This window comes from Corvus kubaryi, unplaced genomic scaffold (genome assembly GCF_017639235.1).
Source record: "Corvus kubaryi isolate FWS band 111438036 unplaced genomic scaffold, C.kubaryi_AGA036_p1.0 37352, whole genome shotgun sequence".
NCBI classification, from domain to species: Eukaryota; Metazoa; Chordata; class Aves; order Passeriformes; family Corvidae; genus Corvus; species Corvus kubaryi.
Genome location: NW_024581114.1, coordinates 3115696 through 3132188, shown reverse-complemented (window position 1 = coordinate 3132188; position 16493 = coordinate 3115696). Strand labels below are relative to the sequence as shown.

The 16493-nt window shown below is 44.3% G+C and overlaps 1 protein-coding gene across 1 annotated transcript; it reads right to left on the bottom strand.

The window, feature by feature from the left end:
- Positions 1-705: 705 nt before the first annotated feature.
- Positions 706-16013, bottom strand: SLC25A33 (solute carrier family 25 member 33). Its single transcript, XM_042032169.1, has 7 exons — positions 15821-16013; positions 8469-8648; positions 6117-6194; positions 4576-4676; positions 3450-3516; positions 1893-2173; positions 706-1258 (listed from the first exon to the last, which is right to left on the bottom strand). The coding sequence occupies exons 1-7, from the start codon at positions 15868-15870 to the stop codon at positions 1056-1058; spliced, it is 960 nt and encodes a 319-aa protein (XP_041888103.1). The 5' UTR covers positions 15871-16013; the 3' UTR covers positions 706-1055.
- Positions 16014-16493: the final 480 nt, after the last annotated feature.

Sequence of the window (16493 nt, the reverse complement as noted above, 5' to 3'; positions counted from 1 at the left end):
CAGATGCTGCCGTGTTTGCCTCAGCTGCCAAAGCAAATGACACTAATGAACAGAAGGGCAGAGTATGGCAAAGCAAAACACCAGCCTACATGTGAGTGCTAAAATGTTATCCTGAACTGTCAGTAATAATTCATATGCCACATTTTAATCACAAGGTGCTGCTGCAATACAAGTGGGGTGAAGACTATTAAAATGAAAGCATATTCTAATGTTTTTGAAAGAACTAATCTCAAAGGTAAGAATTGTATCATAAGAACTGTTGAAAATCTCTCTCTCATGGAATTTCCACAGGGCAGCCAGGCCGCAGTCACTGACTGTCTTTATGCTCTCAGGCCTGCACAAAAGCAAGGTCTAAAAGCCAAGTCAGGACAGATGTGTTTATACCCAGTATCATAACCAGGTATCCCCAGTGCACAGAGGCATGCACACAACTGTAATTACATTCTTCCTAAAAGCCTCCCACGATCCTATTGCCAGTGCAAATGGCTTTTCTAAGAGATTCTGGTGTGCATAGTTCATACCATCAAAACAGAGAAACAAGTTTGTCCTACTTGAACACTCCAGGATGTTCACACAGGAGTGAACGATGCACCTTGAAAAAACCAGAACTACTCTCAAACTTATTTGGGCACTTAGGCTATTACAGTGCTCACAAGCAATATGACCCAGTGGTAAGAAGACAGTTTCAAATGTCCAAGCCAGTTCTCCTGTTTTAATACAGTTTTAATGAACATCAGTCCAAGAGATCACTTGATAGTATGAGGTTGACCACATATGGCTGTGCTTAAGGAAAAGGACAAACATATAATTAAATTAAATAATGTAATTTAATTTAGTAGCAGTTTAATTATCATCAAGTTAAAAAAAATTATAATTAACTATTAACGTTAATGACTTGAGACCTTTTAGAAAGCATGAGTCCAAAAGGAAATATCCACAGGTGGTCACAGACTTGTAGTTTTCCCACCAGCACTGCCACCTGCACCAGTCTCTTAAAGGACTATTTGTTCAATGAAAAAATTGGTCTTCAGTCTGTAAGAGGAGCCTTGGCTCTGCTACTTTGCGTGGTCTTCTAAGAGATACACAATTAACTCGTAGGTGGACAAGACAATGGCTGTGTTTGGTATCTGCCGGATGAGCTGGGCAAAGAGTCCTCTGTAGAAGGCCAGGTACCCCTCCTCCTGTGCCACCAGCCGAGCTGTCTGGATGAAAGTCTTGTACTTGGTGCCTTCCTCTCGCAGCCGTGTCCGGATGACCTCTGCACAACAGGGAACCAGAGCCCAGAGTTACCAAGGAGAAACGTGCCAGTACCAGGAATGTTCCTGTGTTCAAACCCCAGGGACATGAAAACCTTCTGTACCAGCTGCCAGCCAGTACTTCCAGCCATGGAACCCTGGACACACTGTCCTTCAGGCAAGAGGAAGAGTTAAAGAGGAGTTCTCTTTCATGTGGAATAAATGATTTGCTCATTGAAGCTACTGCAGATCTAAATGCTTTACTAATGCTCACATAATCAATGCTGCTCTTTCTACACAACCACATCATTCACATCTATCCAAAAAGACTAACACTGTTCAGTCCACAACGTGATCACAGAATCCCAAAGGCTGTGGGTACTTACCCAGCTGAGGCTACTAGTAAGAACAGAAACATTAGGCAATCCATTTTTTGGTGGTTTTTGAGTTGTTTTTAAACTAGCAAGTCCCAATCACCAATCACATGTCTAACTAGGAATAGTGGGACCAATACTGAAAATGTCAGTGCAGAAGCCAAAGCAATGTGCATTTGGCCCTTTGAACATCTAAGAGTTTTACAGCCCCAGGCCCATCATTTGTCTTGGATTCCAGGCAACAGCTGTTGCACTGCACTCATAAATGGAAGGGTTAACATACCATGAGGATAGGCAATACAAGAGGCACAGCCCTTGGAAACAGCAGCAGCAACCATCAGTCCAAAGAAGCTTGTCGAGTTCCTTTCGGTCCCGTTAGAAGAAGGGGGCAGATGGACTTCCTTTAAGTGCTTTTTTAAACTTTCATAAATAGCAAAGCAGATAATGGTCTCAGAAATCCCTGCATAGGAGGCAGTCAGGCCCCTATAGAAACCACGGATACCTTCTGTCTGGTAAACGTATCTAGCACACTGCAAAGCATTCATTGGTTTGGAGCCCCTCACTCTAAAAAACAAACAGAACAGAGCATATCATGAGCCAGGAAAAAGAATTAATGTTAAAAAAAACCCTTATGGCTTTCAATAGTTTTTATAACTACAGAAATGGTTCTCTAAGTTTTACTCCAAAATTCTCCTAGGGAAGCTGCACAGAGCAGGACTACTACGATGCTAAGAGTGCACACTTGGCTTTGCTACTTCATTAATATATACTCATAATTCCTTCAGCTCAAATTCAATCTAGTCTGTCACAGCTCACACCAAGGCCTTAAAAGACAATAAGCACTGAAGAGACATTGGCTTTAAATGGAATCACCAGTTTGACACAAAGCATCTTTAGCAGGCCAAGAGACAGAAGTCTGCTGCATAAGAAATGATCCTTCATTTTAAAAGGCAGCACTCAGTTCAAAGGTGCCACCCTGCAAAGTGCTGGAATTAACTCTTATAAATTATTTATAAAGTTGTTGTGCCTTATAAGATCCTTTTTATCTGACCTAGCATGTCCTTGCAGGAAGGAACTTCCATTCTAAGCAGTCACATTATTAGCAGAGTCCCTTATTGCTTTGATATCCACCAGTGACTGTGAATCATTCAACTGAAAGAGATTGCTGTCAAATTCCCTCTGCCTTCAGGAGGTGTGGTTAACAGGAACACAATGGTGAAGGAGGCAAAAGAACGTTAAACCACTGCAGCAGATTCTTATGGCCTCTAGAAAGTTTTATGAAATAAACTGCTGTGTCTTCATCACAATTTAAAGCCAGCACCCTTTCTGTTACAACTACCTGAATAACACACCTGCCTGATCTGGGATCTGTACAGGTGATGCTGCCAAAAGGGACACAGACTCCACCCTCGTGCTCAGCCTCCCACATGAGCTCTCATGACCCTTCCATAGCTTCTATTCAGTCCTCAACACATTTATCCTCATCATCAACCCCAGAACTACAGAGGATTCTGTAAGCAGCAGAGAGAAAAATAATGCTATGCTCAACTAAAGATTTACAGTGAAACCAGAGGCTGAACCTAACCCAGCAGTCAAGGCAACTCCCACATCCTTCTCAATAGTTTCTGTGCATCAAACTGAAGCAAGACACACAGAACCTGAACCTTTAGTCTGACCAGACAGAATCAAGGTGGCTTGAAAGGTGGAACTGAGAGTCAGGGAAAAACTGGGCAAGATCTATCAAAGCACAAAGAGCCATGAGTAAAACCACAACAGTTCAGTTTTCCAGAGGCTCCTGTAGCCACTCGGTAGCACCCACTACCCCCCCTCAGTTACTTACTTCCGTTCCAGCTGCATTCTCGTCTTCACCATCCATATAGGGTTCATCAGGGAATTTGTGATAAAGGCTGAAGAAAACAAGACCAGAAGTACAGCTGAATCCAGGCCATTGTATGAACCTTACACCCTGTGCAGCGAGACAGTTCTATCACCAGCTCTAGCCAGAGGTGTCAACAGCCACACAGGTGCACAGCTTCCAACTTCATTTTAAAATTCAGGAGGCACCAATCCATGGGTTCTTCCTTTTCGCACCTATTTTAATATGTGTGTCATGTTCCTAAAGGCTGTTGCAGACAAGATGCCTTCCTTACTGACTGGTTTTGGAATTCCAGCTCAAAGGAAACCCCTGGGGACACAAACCTGCACTGGACTCGTGTTCCCCAGGGCTGTAGGTGGTGCCATTGAGCCGCTCATTAACAGAACCCACCCCTAATTAAGGGCTTACTTTGGGAACGATTATTTTTAGTGACCACTTTCGTGACTGATGATTGAATTAGGGGAGCTCTTCTGCAGTATTTTTCCGACAAGAACAAACTATTTTTCCCAGCCTGGTAGGAAAAATACAACCTCCTGAAACAATTTGGCAAAAGCAGTATCAGAAGTTTAATGGTGTTTACTAATATTTTTTCCTTGCATTAAGAGACATGACCAGAGCATTGCAGTTGGAAAAAACATCCCAGATTAATAAACAACAATCTAGAAATATTTCCGTGCTGAACAGAAAAACAGCTCCTCTGTAGACAAGGCCAGATAGGAGCTAGCAAACTCCTGGTTTTTGGCATATACCACTCAGATTAAGTGCACATATTCAGCACCTGCCACCACTGGCCTTTGTTCTTGTTTATAAACCACAATTAACCAGAGACATCAGCCAGGACTGGTGTGTTAGCCCAGGTCCTGCACAGACAGGCAGCCCGGTCCCTGCCGTATGAGCCATTCTAATTATTTCCCAACTATTGAGAGGGTTGGAAGAAGTCTTGTAGCAGCAACAGCTTGGCATAAATCCTTTCAGGTACAAAGTGCATCTCAGAACCACCATCTCAGGTACCAGTGCACACATTGCCTGCTCTGGCTGCACACTGGGCCAGTGCTGCAGACCAGGGGGAGGAGGAATTACAAACACTTACCAGCAGAACCTGCCGAACAGACGTGCACAATGTTGCTGTTGGGCACAAACATGCTGTTAAACTGCTCTTTGGCTTTGGAGTAGCATGCAAAATAGACAGCTCTGTGGGGAAAAGAAGAAGAAAAGCAATGTAATACAGACAATGCCAAATTAGACAGTTACTGCTCTTCGCCCTGCCCCCTGAAAGCCAAAACTTTCTCTGAAGGGGCCTCCACATGACTACTTCCATCTACAAGGGCATAGGGCTTTTTGTTTTCTTTCTTCCCTTACATTACAGCGCCACAGTTTGACTTGACACCCACAGGGTAGGAATATTTTGCTATGGGAGGCAGCATGGTATTGCAGACAAAGCAAGTTAGATCAGACATCTACCCTTGCACTGGCATTATACACACTTTGGGAAGGTCACTTTCCCACCTGGAGCCCATCTTTTCCATACATTTGTTCAGCACTCTAACTGCATTAGCAGCACTTCCTGCTATAAGACTGAAATTCGAGTTTTATACACCTTAAATCCCTACAAAATGCACAGGAATGGAGGCAGCTGAGCTGATCTACAGCAGTCAACCTGCTGAGTAAGGAGCTGTCTGAGCCAAGTACGTTCAGCTCGCAGCTCCCCGAAGTGAACTGCTAGAAAAAGGTGGATAGTGGTGGCTACAATCTGAGAATTTCCATGAAATACCTTATGGAAGAATCTGAAGGAACACAACAGACAGCATGAGTGAGTTGCATGGAAAAGCAGAGTCCTGGATTCAGAGCCCTGCTGCAAAGGTTACCTGTACAGAAACAGGATTCCCTGCTGCTGGGGGGGACATCCCACCTACTAGGCAAGAGGCCAGAGAGGGAGTTCATCACTTTTCAGGCTCCTTTCTAACTGGTTCAGTTTCAGGCAGAGAACATCTGCCAATATCTTGACTGCTAACGAGTTTTATCATTCCTAGACAGAAATATCTTCAGCCCTGCCAAGAACAGGACAGTCACAGGGAGAGACCATATAGGTGTTGTAAGACTTCCAAATGCAAACAAACTTTTTTGCTGCTAGAAGAGGGACACACACCCCTTTTGGGGTTGTGTGGCAGCAATGAGACTCCTTCTCCCTCAGCTGCAGTTTTTCATTTGAGAGGAATTTAGGCAAGCAAGGCCCAGAGAGCTACTCCTCTCCCCTGGCATGCAGCTCCCACTCACTGCTAGGCAGGCACTGGTATGTGCTCATGGAAGCAGGACATTAAAATAATGCAATTATTAACCCTACAGACTTTGCTGCACTACCTCTTCCTTTTCAAGCACAGAAGTGGCTCTTGCAAGGACTTGGAACTTAAGTATACTTGGCATTTAAGTGCCTTATTTGCTCTGCACCTTCCAGTGTTAAAAAGCGTAAACCAGATTTTTATCAGTATCTCTTGGTGTGTACACTGAGCAGAATACAGGCACAAAGTTTACAGATGGGATAACTTCATGGCCTATTATTTTGAATCACAACTGTACTGTAACATTTGTGTTGGCACCTTAAATGTGTCTTTTAGCAAGAGTTTAACTATTTACCTTGATGGTGCAACTCCAACCAAGTTTGGGCCCAGCCCTCGGAAGAGTGACCTTGGTCCTTCTTTTTCCAGAATTGACCTTAAAATAAAAAACAAACAGGGAAGGAGAAGATAGTATTTGGGTTAAAAGTTAGTTTCTTGTTCAGTGGGGCAGAGAGCCAAAAGAACTACACAAAATCAGAGTATGACTTGTGAAGCTCCTAGATTTTAATCTACATAATATACTACAAAATAAGTAGAATTATACACTGAGTAAAAGACACTGTACCATAAAATTCAGTGCTTTACAGGCAAACGAGTGTCCAATGGCACAAGGTTATAATTTCCATTCTTTGAAAGCTGTCAGGAATTGAATTAAAGTTTTGTGGAGAATTCAGTAATAGTTCAGCCTGATGAACAAAGAGTATTTTTAGTGTTTTCTGTATCTAAGCAATTCAGAAGTTTGCTTCCCGTACAGTTCTGTACAGAGACATGAAAAAAGAAATCCTTTTTCCTTTCACAATTACCTAGGGATGTGCTTTTTAGAAAGCTGAATGTGGCAATCATACTACAAATGGTGTGAGTGCAGCAGCTCTCTTAACTGAGCTCACCACGGGAAAACCATGCAAGAAATTCCGGATGGCTCCGGGCTCCGTGGGTAGATCACTGCACCCACTGGAACTGCCAGGTTTTCACAGTTTGCTCTCTAGGTCATTGGCACTGTTGAGAGTGCTCCCCATAGATTTCAAACCTAGCCTCATTAAGCAGGAGGAGACACACGAGCTTCTGAAACACTTTTGTTTTCTGCAGCAGAGTTGAACTTTTTGTCTAAACTCCACGGCTGAGTGTTTCCAAGGAGACAGATCCACCAACTACTTGTTCTTTGTCACTTAACAGTCACGACTGCAGCTTCCAGCTGGGCTAACTCATCAGAATCTTAAATGCATTAGACAAAACCAGCCTGTCCTTCTGAAGTGCTTTCTATCAGCAGCAGACTTAACCTGCCCTCTGGGTACCTGTTTTCTATTTACAGCAGTTAAGGGGCTTTCATACTTAACACCTTTAACTCTTACACAGCAATTTTATTGGTAGAGCTCTGATGGCTCCTTCCTTAGCCATACAATTTTCCCAAACCGTGAGGTCCAAGTCATGTTCAGTTTGACAATGATGAGGACTGAGAAAGGGATGAAAGTGTGAAAGCAAGGGACCGAACTTCATTTCTTTCTTCCCACATTTGTATTTTCTCAGGTCATAATCAACAGCATTATCTGCTCTTCATAGATGCTGCCTGCAAGGGAATGACAGCAGAAATACTTTGCTCTCACTTCTCAACCCTCTAAAGTAATCAGGTTGAAAACTTGGCAATACATACAGCTAAGCAATTCCTCAAGCGAAATGAAATCAAGATCCCAGTCACCAAACTTAATGAGCTTAATAAATATATTAAAAGGCTGACCCATTTTAAACCATTTTCTCTCTCCCTAAAAAAAAAAAAAAGACAACCCCAGAAAAAGATGGGCCCAGAGGATGAATTAAGATCTTTTTGCCTTAAAAGTTACCACTTTCATTAGTTACAGCTGCCTAAAGTCCCATGCTGCAAGGTGAAAAGATAGCAAAGGAAAGGAAATTAAAATCAAACTGGCACTGCCTTATGCATTCAGTCACGAATTGCTCTAGACTCACCTCTGAGTAGACAAAGAAATGTTTGGCAGGGGAAAGCAGGCTGTTTACAATACAGAAACTCAAGTCCCAGAATGACTCCAGCCAGAGAACTCTGCAGAGAATTTGAATTAGCACTCCAGCGTTATATAACTGTGCAGCTTCTCCCTAAGCAGTCTGCCAGGCGTGCTGGCCTTACATAAAATCATTCAACTTGCACTGCTGGTCGGTATTTTCCTTGGCACTCCTGCCACCTGATCTCAGCAGGACCTCTGCATCACCCTGGGGTGCCCAAGCAGCCAAACAAACTCAATCCTTCCGCAGGAGGTCTGACCGTAAGTCGATGGTGCTTTGGTATTAAAATACAGTAGCTGAGATTGTCATAGTTGCTGGTAGAACTATTGAGCAGATGTTAGATAATTTCACATTTCCTCTTCCTTATGAACACACATCTGAAAGGGAGCAGCTAGAGCATCAAACACTGCAGTCTGAACCACTCAAGGCTTTTAACAGAGACTAAGACAGGTACAGACAGGACTGATGCATAATAATAATCAGCAAAGACAACATCTAATAGCAGAGGAGAGCTCAGTAAGTCAGCTACAGCCGAGATGATAAAAGCCCCCAGGACGCCCACTAGACACCATATTTTAGTGAAGTGAAACTCTGATCAGTGTGTCAAGGAATAGTGAATGAGAGGAGGAGCAGCACTCACTTGAGAACACTGAAGAGCCCAGGGGATACAGACGTTGGCCTGACCATTCCTTCCCCACTGATGGTCCCCAGCTGCACCTGGGGGTAGTAGACAGTCCTGAAGGCCAGTTTTGAAGATTGAAGCCTTGTCTTTATCACCTCTAAGGGACACGTAAAGATGGCTCCAATTGTTCCTCCACACCTGCAAAGTACAATTCAAACAGCGGACAGAGTGTGACAAACATTGCTGCACAGATGTGTAGAACCACAGCACAGCATAGAAATAAAGTCTGAAGACTTGTCTCCAGTTTTTCCTCACTGTGGACAAGTCATCAGGAAACAGGCAGGTTTGGCACTGGGCAAGGGAGACTGTTCCCATGCCCTGGGGGAAGGACTCAGAGTGGCCATGGGTAGTGATGAGATCGGTAAACACAAAGGTGACACCAATACTAACAAAAAATCCCTGACTGACCATGGGACTGGTCCCATGGTCTACCACGACTTGGAATTCTGCCTGTAAAAACTTCCATGGCATCCATGTTTCGAGGTTGTTGTCCCAAAACAGACATAGCCTTGGATGGATTTTTCTTATGGGAAGCAGGAAGCTGCCAGATGTGAACGAGCCACTGGGGATTGGGACACTACAGAATGAAAAAAGCAGTATAATTCTTCACCATTTCGGTACTTATGATTAAGGAACTGTCTTCAGAAGTAGCAAATATCAAAAGTACACTAAGCTAGGCACTCTTAAACAATGGATATCAACTTTTTTAAGGGGGAAGGAGGGAAGGAAGCAACAAGGATGAGAGGGAGGGTTGGCAAAGAGAATAACAGGGCAGAAAGGTTCCTAAAGAACAGACCTCCCATACTCTGGTAACAGAAGGACAAAAATGAAATAATACACACACATGATCCTATAATAGGCATCTATTCATCTTACTACCCTCAGAATGAGCCTCAAAAAAAGCATATTGGGCCAAGAATATAAAGTGTATGAGTCCTAGTTTTAATTTTTATCAGTGGTCTGGAAAGTCACTGGTTAAACTATTTCTCTCTGCTGCTGCTCCTCTTAGGTAACTGAATGTTCCTTCTGGCAAACTTCACAATTAAACATAATGCTGAGGTTGGCTAAAAGGTACTGTATCTACATCTTATTATTCAAACACACTGGGATTTAGGAAGACTTAACTAAGTACTTTGGGGTTTTTGCAAGGGCATTTACTACAGCTAAACTGACTAGGAAATATTTTCTTTGTTTGCACAAGTGTCAAAGCATGTGATTGCTTCAGAAACCTGTATTTACAATTTTCCTTAAAAAACACCAGGGGTCAAGAACTTAAATCTCTTTGATGTTCATGTGAAATTGCAATTTTAGTAGTTTTCTATGAAAGGGAGATGAATTAAAAGAAGTAACCATACCCTTTTTCTTGTGTATAAAAACCCATACTGCTTGCTAAAGAACACTGCATGCACTAATTTGGGAGCAGAGATCCACAGGACATTAAAGAAGGTATTAGTGCGTATTTTCTAAAGCCCCTTCCAGACATAACTACCTTACTAGGAGAATCTTTTTTTAAACACAAGGGAAAGGGCAATAAAAGAATGACAAAAAGATCCAAGCTGTAGATGCACGCCAGCTCATGAATGCTTTATCCAGTGCAGCTTATTTTGCCTGCTGCACCAGTGTATTTTATATGAACAGACGCCATTCTGTGCCAAAGCCCCAAAGTCCCCACACTTGCATTAACAGCGTGGCCACCCAGGCTGTGCAACCACAGAAATCAAGGCTTTATACAGCTCCAAAGAACACCCCAGACCTCATGGCCAGGGAACACAACTTCCTCACCACAGCTTTCATGTTCTGCAAGGTTCTGTCCAAGTATGACCCCAAACTGGGCTTTTCAAATGCAAATGCATCCACCAGAAGAAACTGCTTTCATGGAAACTGGCAATATGATTCAACAGCATTGTTCAGTGAGTAAATCCTTGCTCATTCCTCTTCCTTGCTGAAAGGGATAGAAAACTAAACTAGGGACGATCCACACATCCACAACGACAGACACTATAAGAAAAAACTTCACCTTCATCCCTTTGTAAGCACTTATGCTTTTGAGTGTTGACTGAAATCACTGAGTTGATCATGAAACTCAGTATAAAGAAGCTGAAATTGTGTCATTTGGCTCAAAAATGCTAGTGCTCAAAGACCTTATCAGGCCTCTGATTATTTTGTGTACTGAAGCTAGGCTTGGAGCTGAGCCCTCTGTGGGTCCATACGGCTTGGGAGGACATGGTTTCAGCTCCACCTTCTCTCTTTAGTCAGATACATCTCACATTGCTCACGTATCTCTGAAATGACATCCCAATGGGAAAAGGCCTGTCAGGAATGGTTTCTCCAGCAAAACCTTTCCTGTTCCCAGAACTCAGACATTGCTTGGAACAGAAAGTGTTTTGAGAGTCCCCCCCCTGCTGCCTTTCCAACTGTGTCTATCCAGCACAGACACACATATGTGCAATTAACTCCTGACTAATCAATGCACTCCAGAGCAACTGCAAGTCTGGGGGAACTTCATGAAGGTAATTTGATTGCCTTAATTCCCAATTCATTTATATACCAATGCTCCACTACTGTGTATTCAGTCTTCAGTCCCCATTTATTTCACATTAAAACAATACTTTGACAGTAACAATTCATAAATTCAGAGCACTGAAACTCTATTTTCTATTTCTGAACTACCAGCTGCTCAGTCTAGTGACTCCTTGCCCTACAGTTTTTTAGCCTCTCTGGCATATTCTCTCCCACATCAGCTGTCTTCTTGCCTTCCTAGCCCACTCCTTGCCTTTCATCCTTTTAGTCTGATAATCCAGTTGATTTATGCAGCCTTTAAGTACTTCTGCTAATGCATATGTAACCCTTTGATACCCTGCATGATGAGTTAGTATCTGCAACACCAGTTTTAACAGCTCAGAGTTTATGTTGTCAGTGCGACATCCAAGAAAAAAACATTATCTAACAGCAACTCTCAGAGTGTCACCAGGGTGCACACATTATGTCCCAAATATAAATACACTGCAGATAGTTCAAGTAAGGACTTTGATGTATTGGGCAGTTTTTTCAGATGAGATGATTTTCCTTCGCATGGGAATTCCACACATCATCCCCTGGGAAGATGCCTGAAAAACAACACACTGTGCACAAAAGAAACACTTTGTATTCCTAGAGTGTTCCAAATGCCTACATCTGGGAAAAAAGGAAAAACAACCTCAGCTATGTCGACAGCCATACACCCTGAAAGATTCAGGGGTATGCAGCAGGATAAATTTGATTTGGGAAAATCGTGAGCTGCAATCAAGGCAAAATCTCCAAGCCTTCATCCTGTGAGTCAGGGTTTTTTTGCTGCATCAGTGCAGAACAACAGTTCCAGAGATGTTAAGCAGCGTTTACTGCACAAGCCTCTTGCAAAAATCCTGAAACAATGTCTGTATCTGTCTTTAGGGAAAAGGATAGAAACCTCCCTGGAAACAAAACACCATGGCAGAGTATTTTCAACAGGTCAAACATGGTGATCCATGGAGATACATAATGTACTTTCTCTATTAACAGCTGCAGAAAAACAATTTACTTCCATAAAGAGAACATTGTTTAAAAAACATGCAGAGGACGCACATATCAAAATCCAATTTCCACTTTTCTCTTGCTGCCAAGATTTCTATCTTTACAAAGTCCACCCCCGAAGTACCAAAGACCTGCGCTTGAAATAAACTCTCAGCACTCACTAACACAATTGATATAGATGCCAAGAATCTTAATTAGGACTTACTTCATCAGTCTTAGATTTAATCACTGAGCAATATTCTTAATACAAATATCAAGCCAATGTTGAATGTTAAAGGAAGTCCTGCAGAACAAAGATCTTGCAGTAGAGTACCACTGACTTCACCAAGATCACAAAGATGATGGAGCTGCCTGGTTAGAGCAATCACAGCTTATAACCAGCCTGACACATTTTGCTGTGTATTTGAAATTATTCTTATTTTCTAAAACATGCCACATGCTCTAGCATGACATGCACAGCAGAAAGAGCAAAGCAGGTTCTACCTTTGATATTTCATTACTGCATTGTCCAGACTGTCAACAAAACAAGCTGCTGCATTCTCAGATGCCAAAGGAAACCGAGTATCAGAACAATACAGACTGTTCCTAATTCTTTAATGTTATTAATCATTCATTCAATATCCACCTAATCATGTTGTTATCAGGTATAGGTATTCCTGTAAGCATTTCCTGTATTCCTTGAGCTGCTACACTGTTAATGAGGTAGGGAATGCACAGGAACCTAAACTAGGAGGAGGGTGAGACAGTCAATCCCAGCACCAACTCCTTGTCCTGCACCACACACACACCTTCAGGTGAACACTGCCTCTCTCCATTTTACAAATGGAAACATTATTTCCCAAATCGCTTGTCAGCATCAGCACATTGTTTAACACTACCACTTCTTAGGAAATCTCTGTAGTAACCAGCATTCCTCCAGCTGGAAAGACAACATGGAGTAACCTCTGCTGCAGCAGCTTTTCCAAACAAAAACAAGCAACAACTGCACTGACTTCAGCAGGGAAACAGGAACCCTGACTTGTAAACACGCTTGTATCTGTCGTGCAAGTCAGGCATCATTGTCTCTGCTGCTTCTGAATCCTTCCCAGCCCTCACAGCCATGTTCCCATCAAAACACCAAGAGAACTCTTTGGTTTGCTGGTGCTACTGGAAGCCTGAAAAGGAACTAACAGAAACTAAAGGGCCAATGAGTCTGTCTGCCCGAATAACCTGGTTAATACGAAACCATCTCTTTCAACAACTGGAGAGCACTTTGCAACATTCAAATGCATTTCATCACTCCCAGCCTCTGAAGTGCTAAACATTCTATTCTGGCACTAATACTATCTAAGGCTGGCCTGCCTGCTTTGTGCAAACACAAAGATATGAATTACTTTTTAATCTGACACCACAGCCCATCCCCACCTTCCCAGAAAACCATCATAATACCAATAATGCCTCTATCAAAATTATTTCAAGTGAATGGGTTCCTTTTACTTTCTCTGCAAAAACCACTTTACAATTGAACAAAGGATGGCATCTTACATGACATATTCTGAGCTTCCAACATTTTCTTCTGCTGGATGGGTGATTTTATCTGAGGTCCTGGTTCTGCAAACAGCTTTATGTCACAGTACAACCCATTTATTACAACAGAGTTCTGTGAAATAAAGCGCAAAGCTAAAGGTATTTGAAGGTCTGAGGAAGAACCTCAATGGAGACTATTATTCCAGCACTAACACACCAACAATTCTTTCTAAAACTCCTCTGGGATGTAACAGATGCAGCAAAATATTGTCACAGCTGAACTCCTTTAATCAGCCTTCATTGAGCAGGCATCCTCTACCACCACTACTACTACTAAAAACCAAAATGCTTAAAGCAGACACAGCAGAGCCTCAGATCTACCAGGATTTGGATTTCCAGCCTGCCTCCAAACACATCACCTATTTCCCACAATATTTCTTACACATAGAGAAAGGCACGTTAGAGCTTGGGCACCAGTTTGAAACTGATGCTCCATTTTTTGTTCTACCCAGTGAGCCCCAAGAAGTGCATTTCTCACTTGAAAAGCAAGCAACAGCATTAGGACATCTGTACACACACAGGACAGGGAAGGTTAGGGCCTCCAACTGGGGAAGCTCTGAAATAAACTGGATGGCAGGGGATGGACACTGCATCAAACACTTCAGCACTGGCTGGTGCAGGAGAAGACTACATCTGCTGTCTCATTTTCCTCTCTGTAGCATCACAGCAGGAGAAATGATGGCACTTTCCTGTGTCTCTTTAAATAACAAGAATACAGAACCAGACACAGGTCCAGCAATGACCCTTTAAAGGCCCATTTACCCTAAAAGGGCATCTCTTTTCTCTGTGCTGTATTTTCATCACTGCTTCTGAACCAAACCAGCCTTACCCTAACAGAGAGGTCAGGGGGACATTCCCTGATGTATTTCCCTTCTTTCCCTGCAAGCTCTCTCAAAGGCAGACAGGACCTGGTGACTTCCTGCAGAAGATGTTTACTGGGATCCTTGCAGAAGGCAGAGGGTACAATAAATCACTAAGGAAGATGCTGACCACCCAGTACTAGATTAAAACACTGATGAGTTTAAAATTCTTATTTATTTATAGTCTGAGGAGTTACAAGAGGACACCAAGAGCTCTGGATAGGTGCTGTTACTATCCAAACAAATTCCATGTGTACACTCCAGTCCAGCGTCTGTCCCAGGCTCCAGGTGCTGCTCTGATGCAAGTGGGGGAGGCAGGGGGGAGAGAGGACGTAGTGCAGAGTATTCAAGCCAGCAGAAGGGCAGTGTCTCTGCAAAACTTAAGCTTTGTTCGGTTTAATATTATATTAAATAAACCTATTGCTCCAGGGACATGTCAGAGGACACTTAAGTATCCTGTTAAGCAACAGAAAAACCAATGGTCTGCTATTAGTTTTAAATTAACAACAGGTTTCATGCTGGCTTCCTAACTCGTCAGCTGACAAGCACTATAGAATATTCTATTGCTTAGATAATTTAAGCTGTTAAAAAATTAAAATATTTCTGACAGGGCCAAAAACGCACTTAATCTACACAAGGGATGATTAAAACTTAATTTATACCATAAAATTATCTTACTCGACTTCTATTAAAATAACTGCAATAAGTTAATTTTCAAAGGGTATCTGGTTGGCGGTTTGCAGGTTAGGGCTGTTACTTTTGGCTTTTAACACAACAAAACCAGTATCTTACAAGTCCTTGAAGCAAGAGCAGGACAGGAGCGGCCTGCCATGCCACAAGTACCAGGACCTTCGCTAACCCTCTTTCCCCCCAATCCTTTTCCCTTCTTGGAGCTCCTGCGTTTCGCTGGAATCCCAGGGATGAGGGATTCAGTCACCGCCCCGCTGTCTCCCAGCGGGTGGATTATGGAGGTGCTGAGCAAAGCTCACCTTCCTCCGCAGGACCGAGCTGCGGGCCCTCACAAAGCCCAAGCCCGCTGTGGGGACAGGGATTCGGGGTGACATCCCGCGGCTCGGCTGGGCAGGAGGGCCGCACGGACAGCGGGTCATTCACCGGGCCTGCCGCCGAACATCGCCACATGTCGCGACAGTGCGGCCACGGCTGTGAGCGCCCCGTGCCCGGCCTGCCCGGGCTTTAGGAACGGCGGCCGGGAAAGGCCCCGCTCGCCTCCTGCCCGAGCCCGAGCCCGAGCCCGAGCCCGAGCCCGAGCCCGTGTCCGTGCCGCGGGCACAGCGGGGTCCCCGGCCCGGCCCCGTCCCGGTGCCCCGCACTCACCCCCCGGCGAACAGGTGCAGCAGGGTGTTCTCCTGCGGGCCGCCCGCCATGGCGGCGAGGATGAGGGTGAGGAAGGTGAGGGTGAGGGTGAGGAAGGTGAGGGTGAGGAAGGTGAGGATGGTGACGGTGTCACCGCCGGGCCGCGCGCCGAACCTGCCCGCGCGCGCGTGACGCCGCCGGGGGGCGCGGCCGACGGCCGCGGGTGACGTCACGGAAGAGAGCCCGCCCACCGTAACGTCTCCATGGTAACCACGCCCCCGTGACGTCACGGTGAGGCGAAATGGGGCCGGGGGCTTGTGGCCGTGTGGTGGGCGATGGTCACGGCTCCGTGGGACCGCCGCCACCCGTGGGTCAGCTGCACGGCCGGGGCGTTTATGAGTGCCCAGCTTTCAACATTAAAATCTTGAAGAAAACGTTAAAATCTACAAAAAGACTCGAGGGCTGCGTGTTTTTCATGCACACGAGTTTCCCATTGCCCCTGACAGCAGGCTTGAAGAGCTTCAGATTCCCAATCCTAAACCTGCCAGGAGCTGGAGTCTGACATTGGGGTGTGCACATTCCCGGCATTTAAACCTCAGCCTGTTCGGAGGAACACAGAGCTGCTCAGGCTAAACCCAAGAGATGAAGCGATGCCTGGGTCCCCACCAGGGTCAGTGGTGTTTGGGTGTGCCTG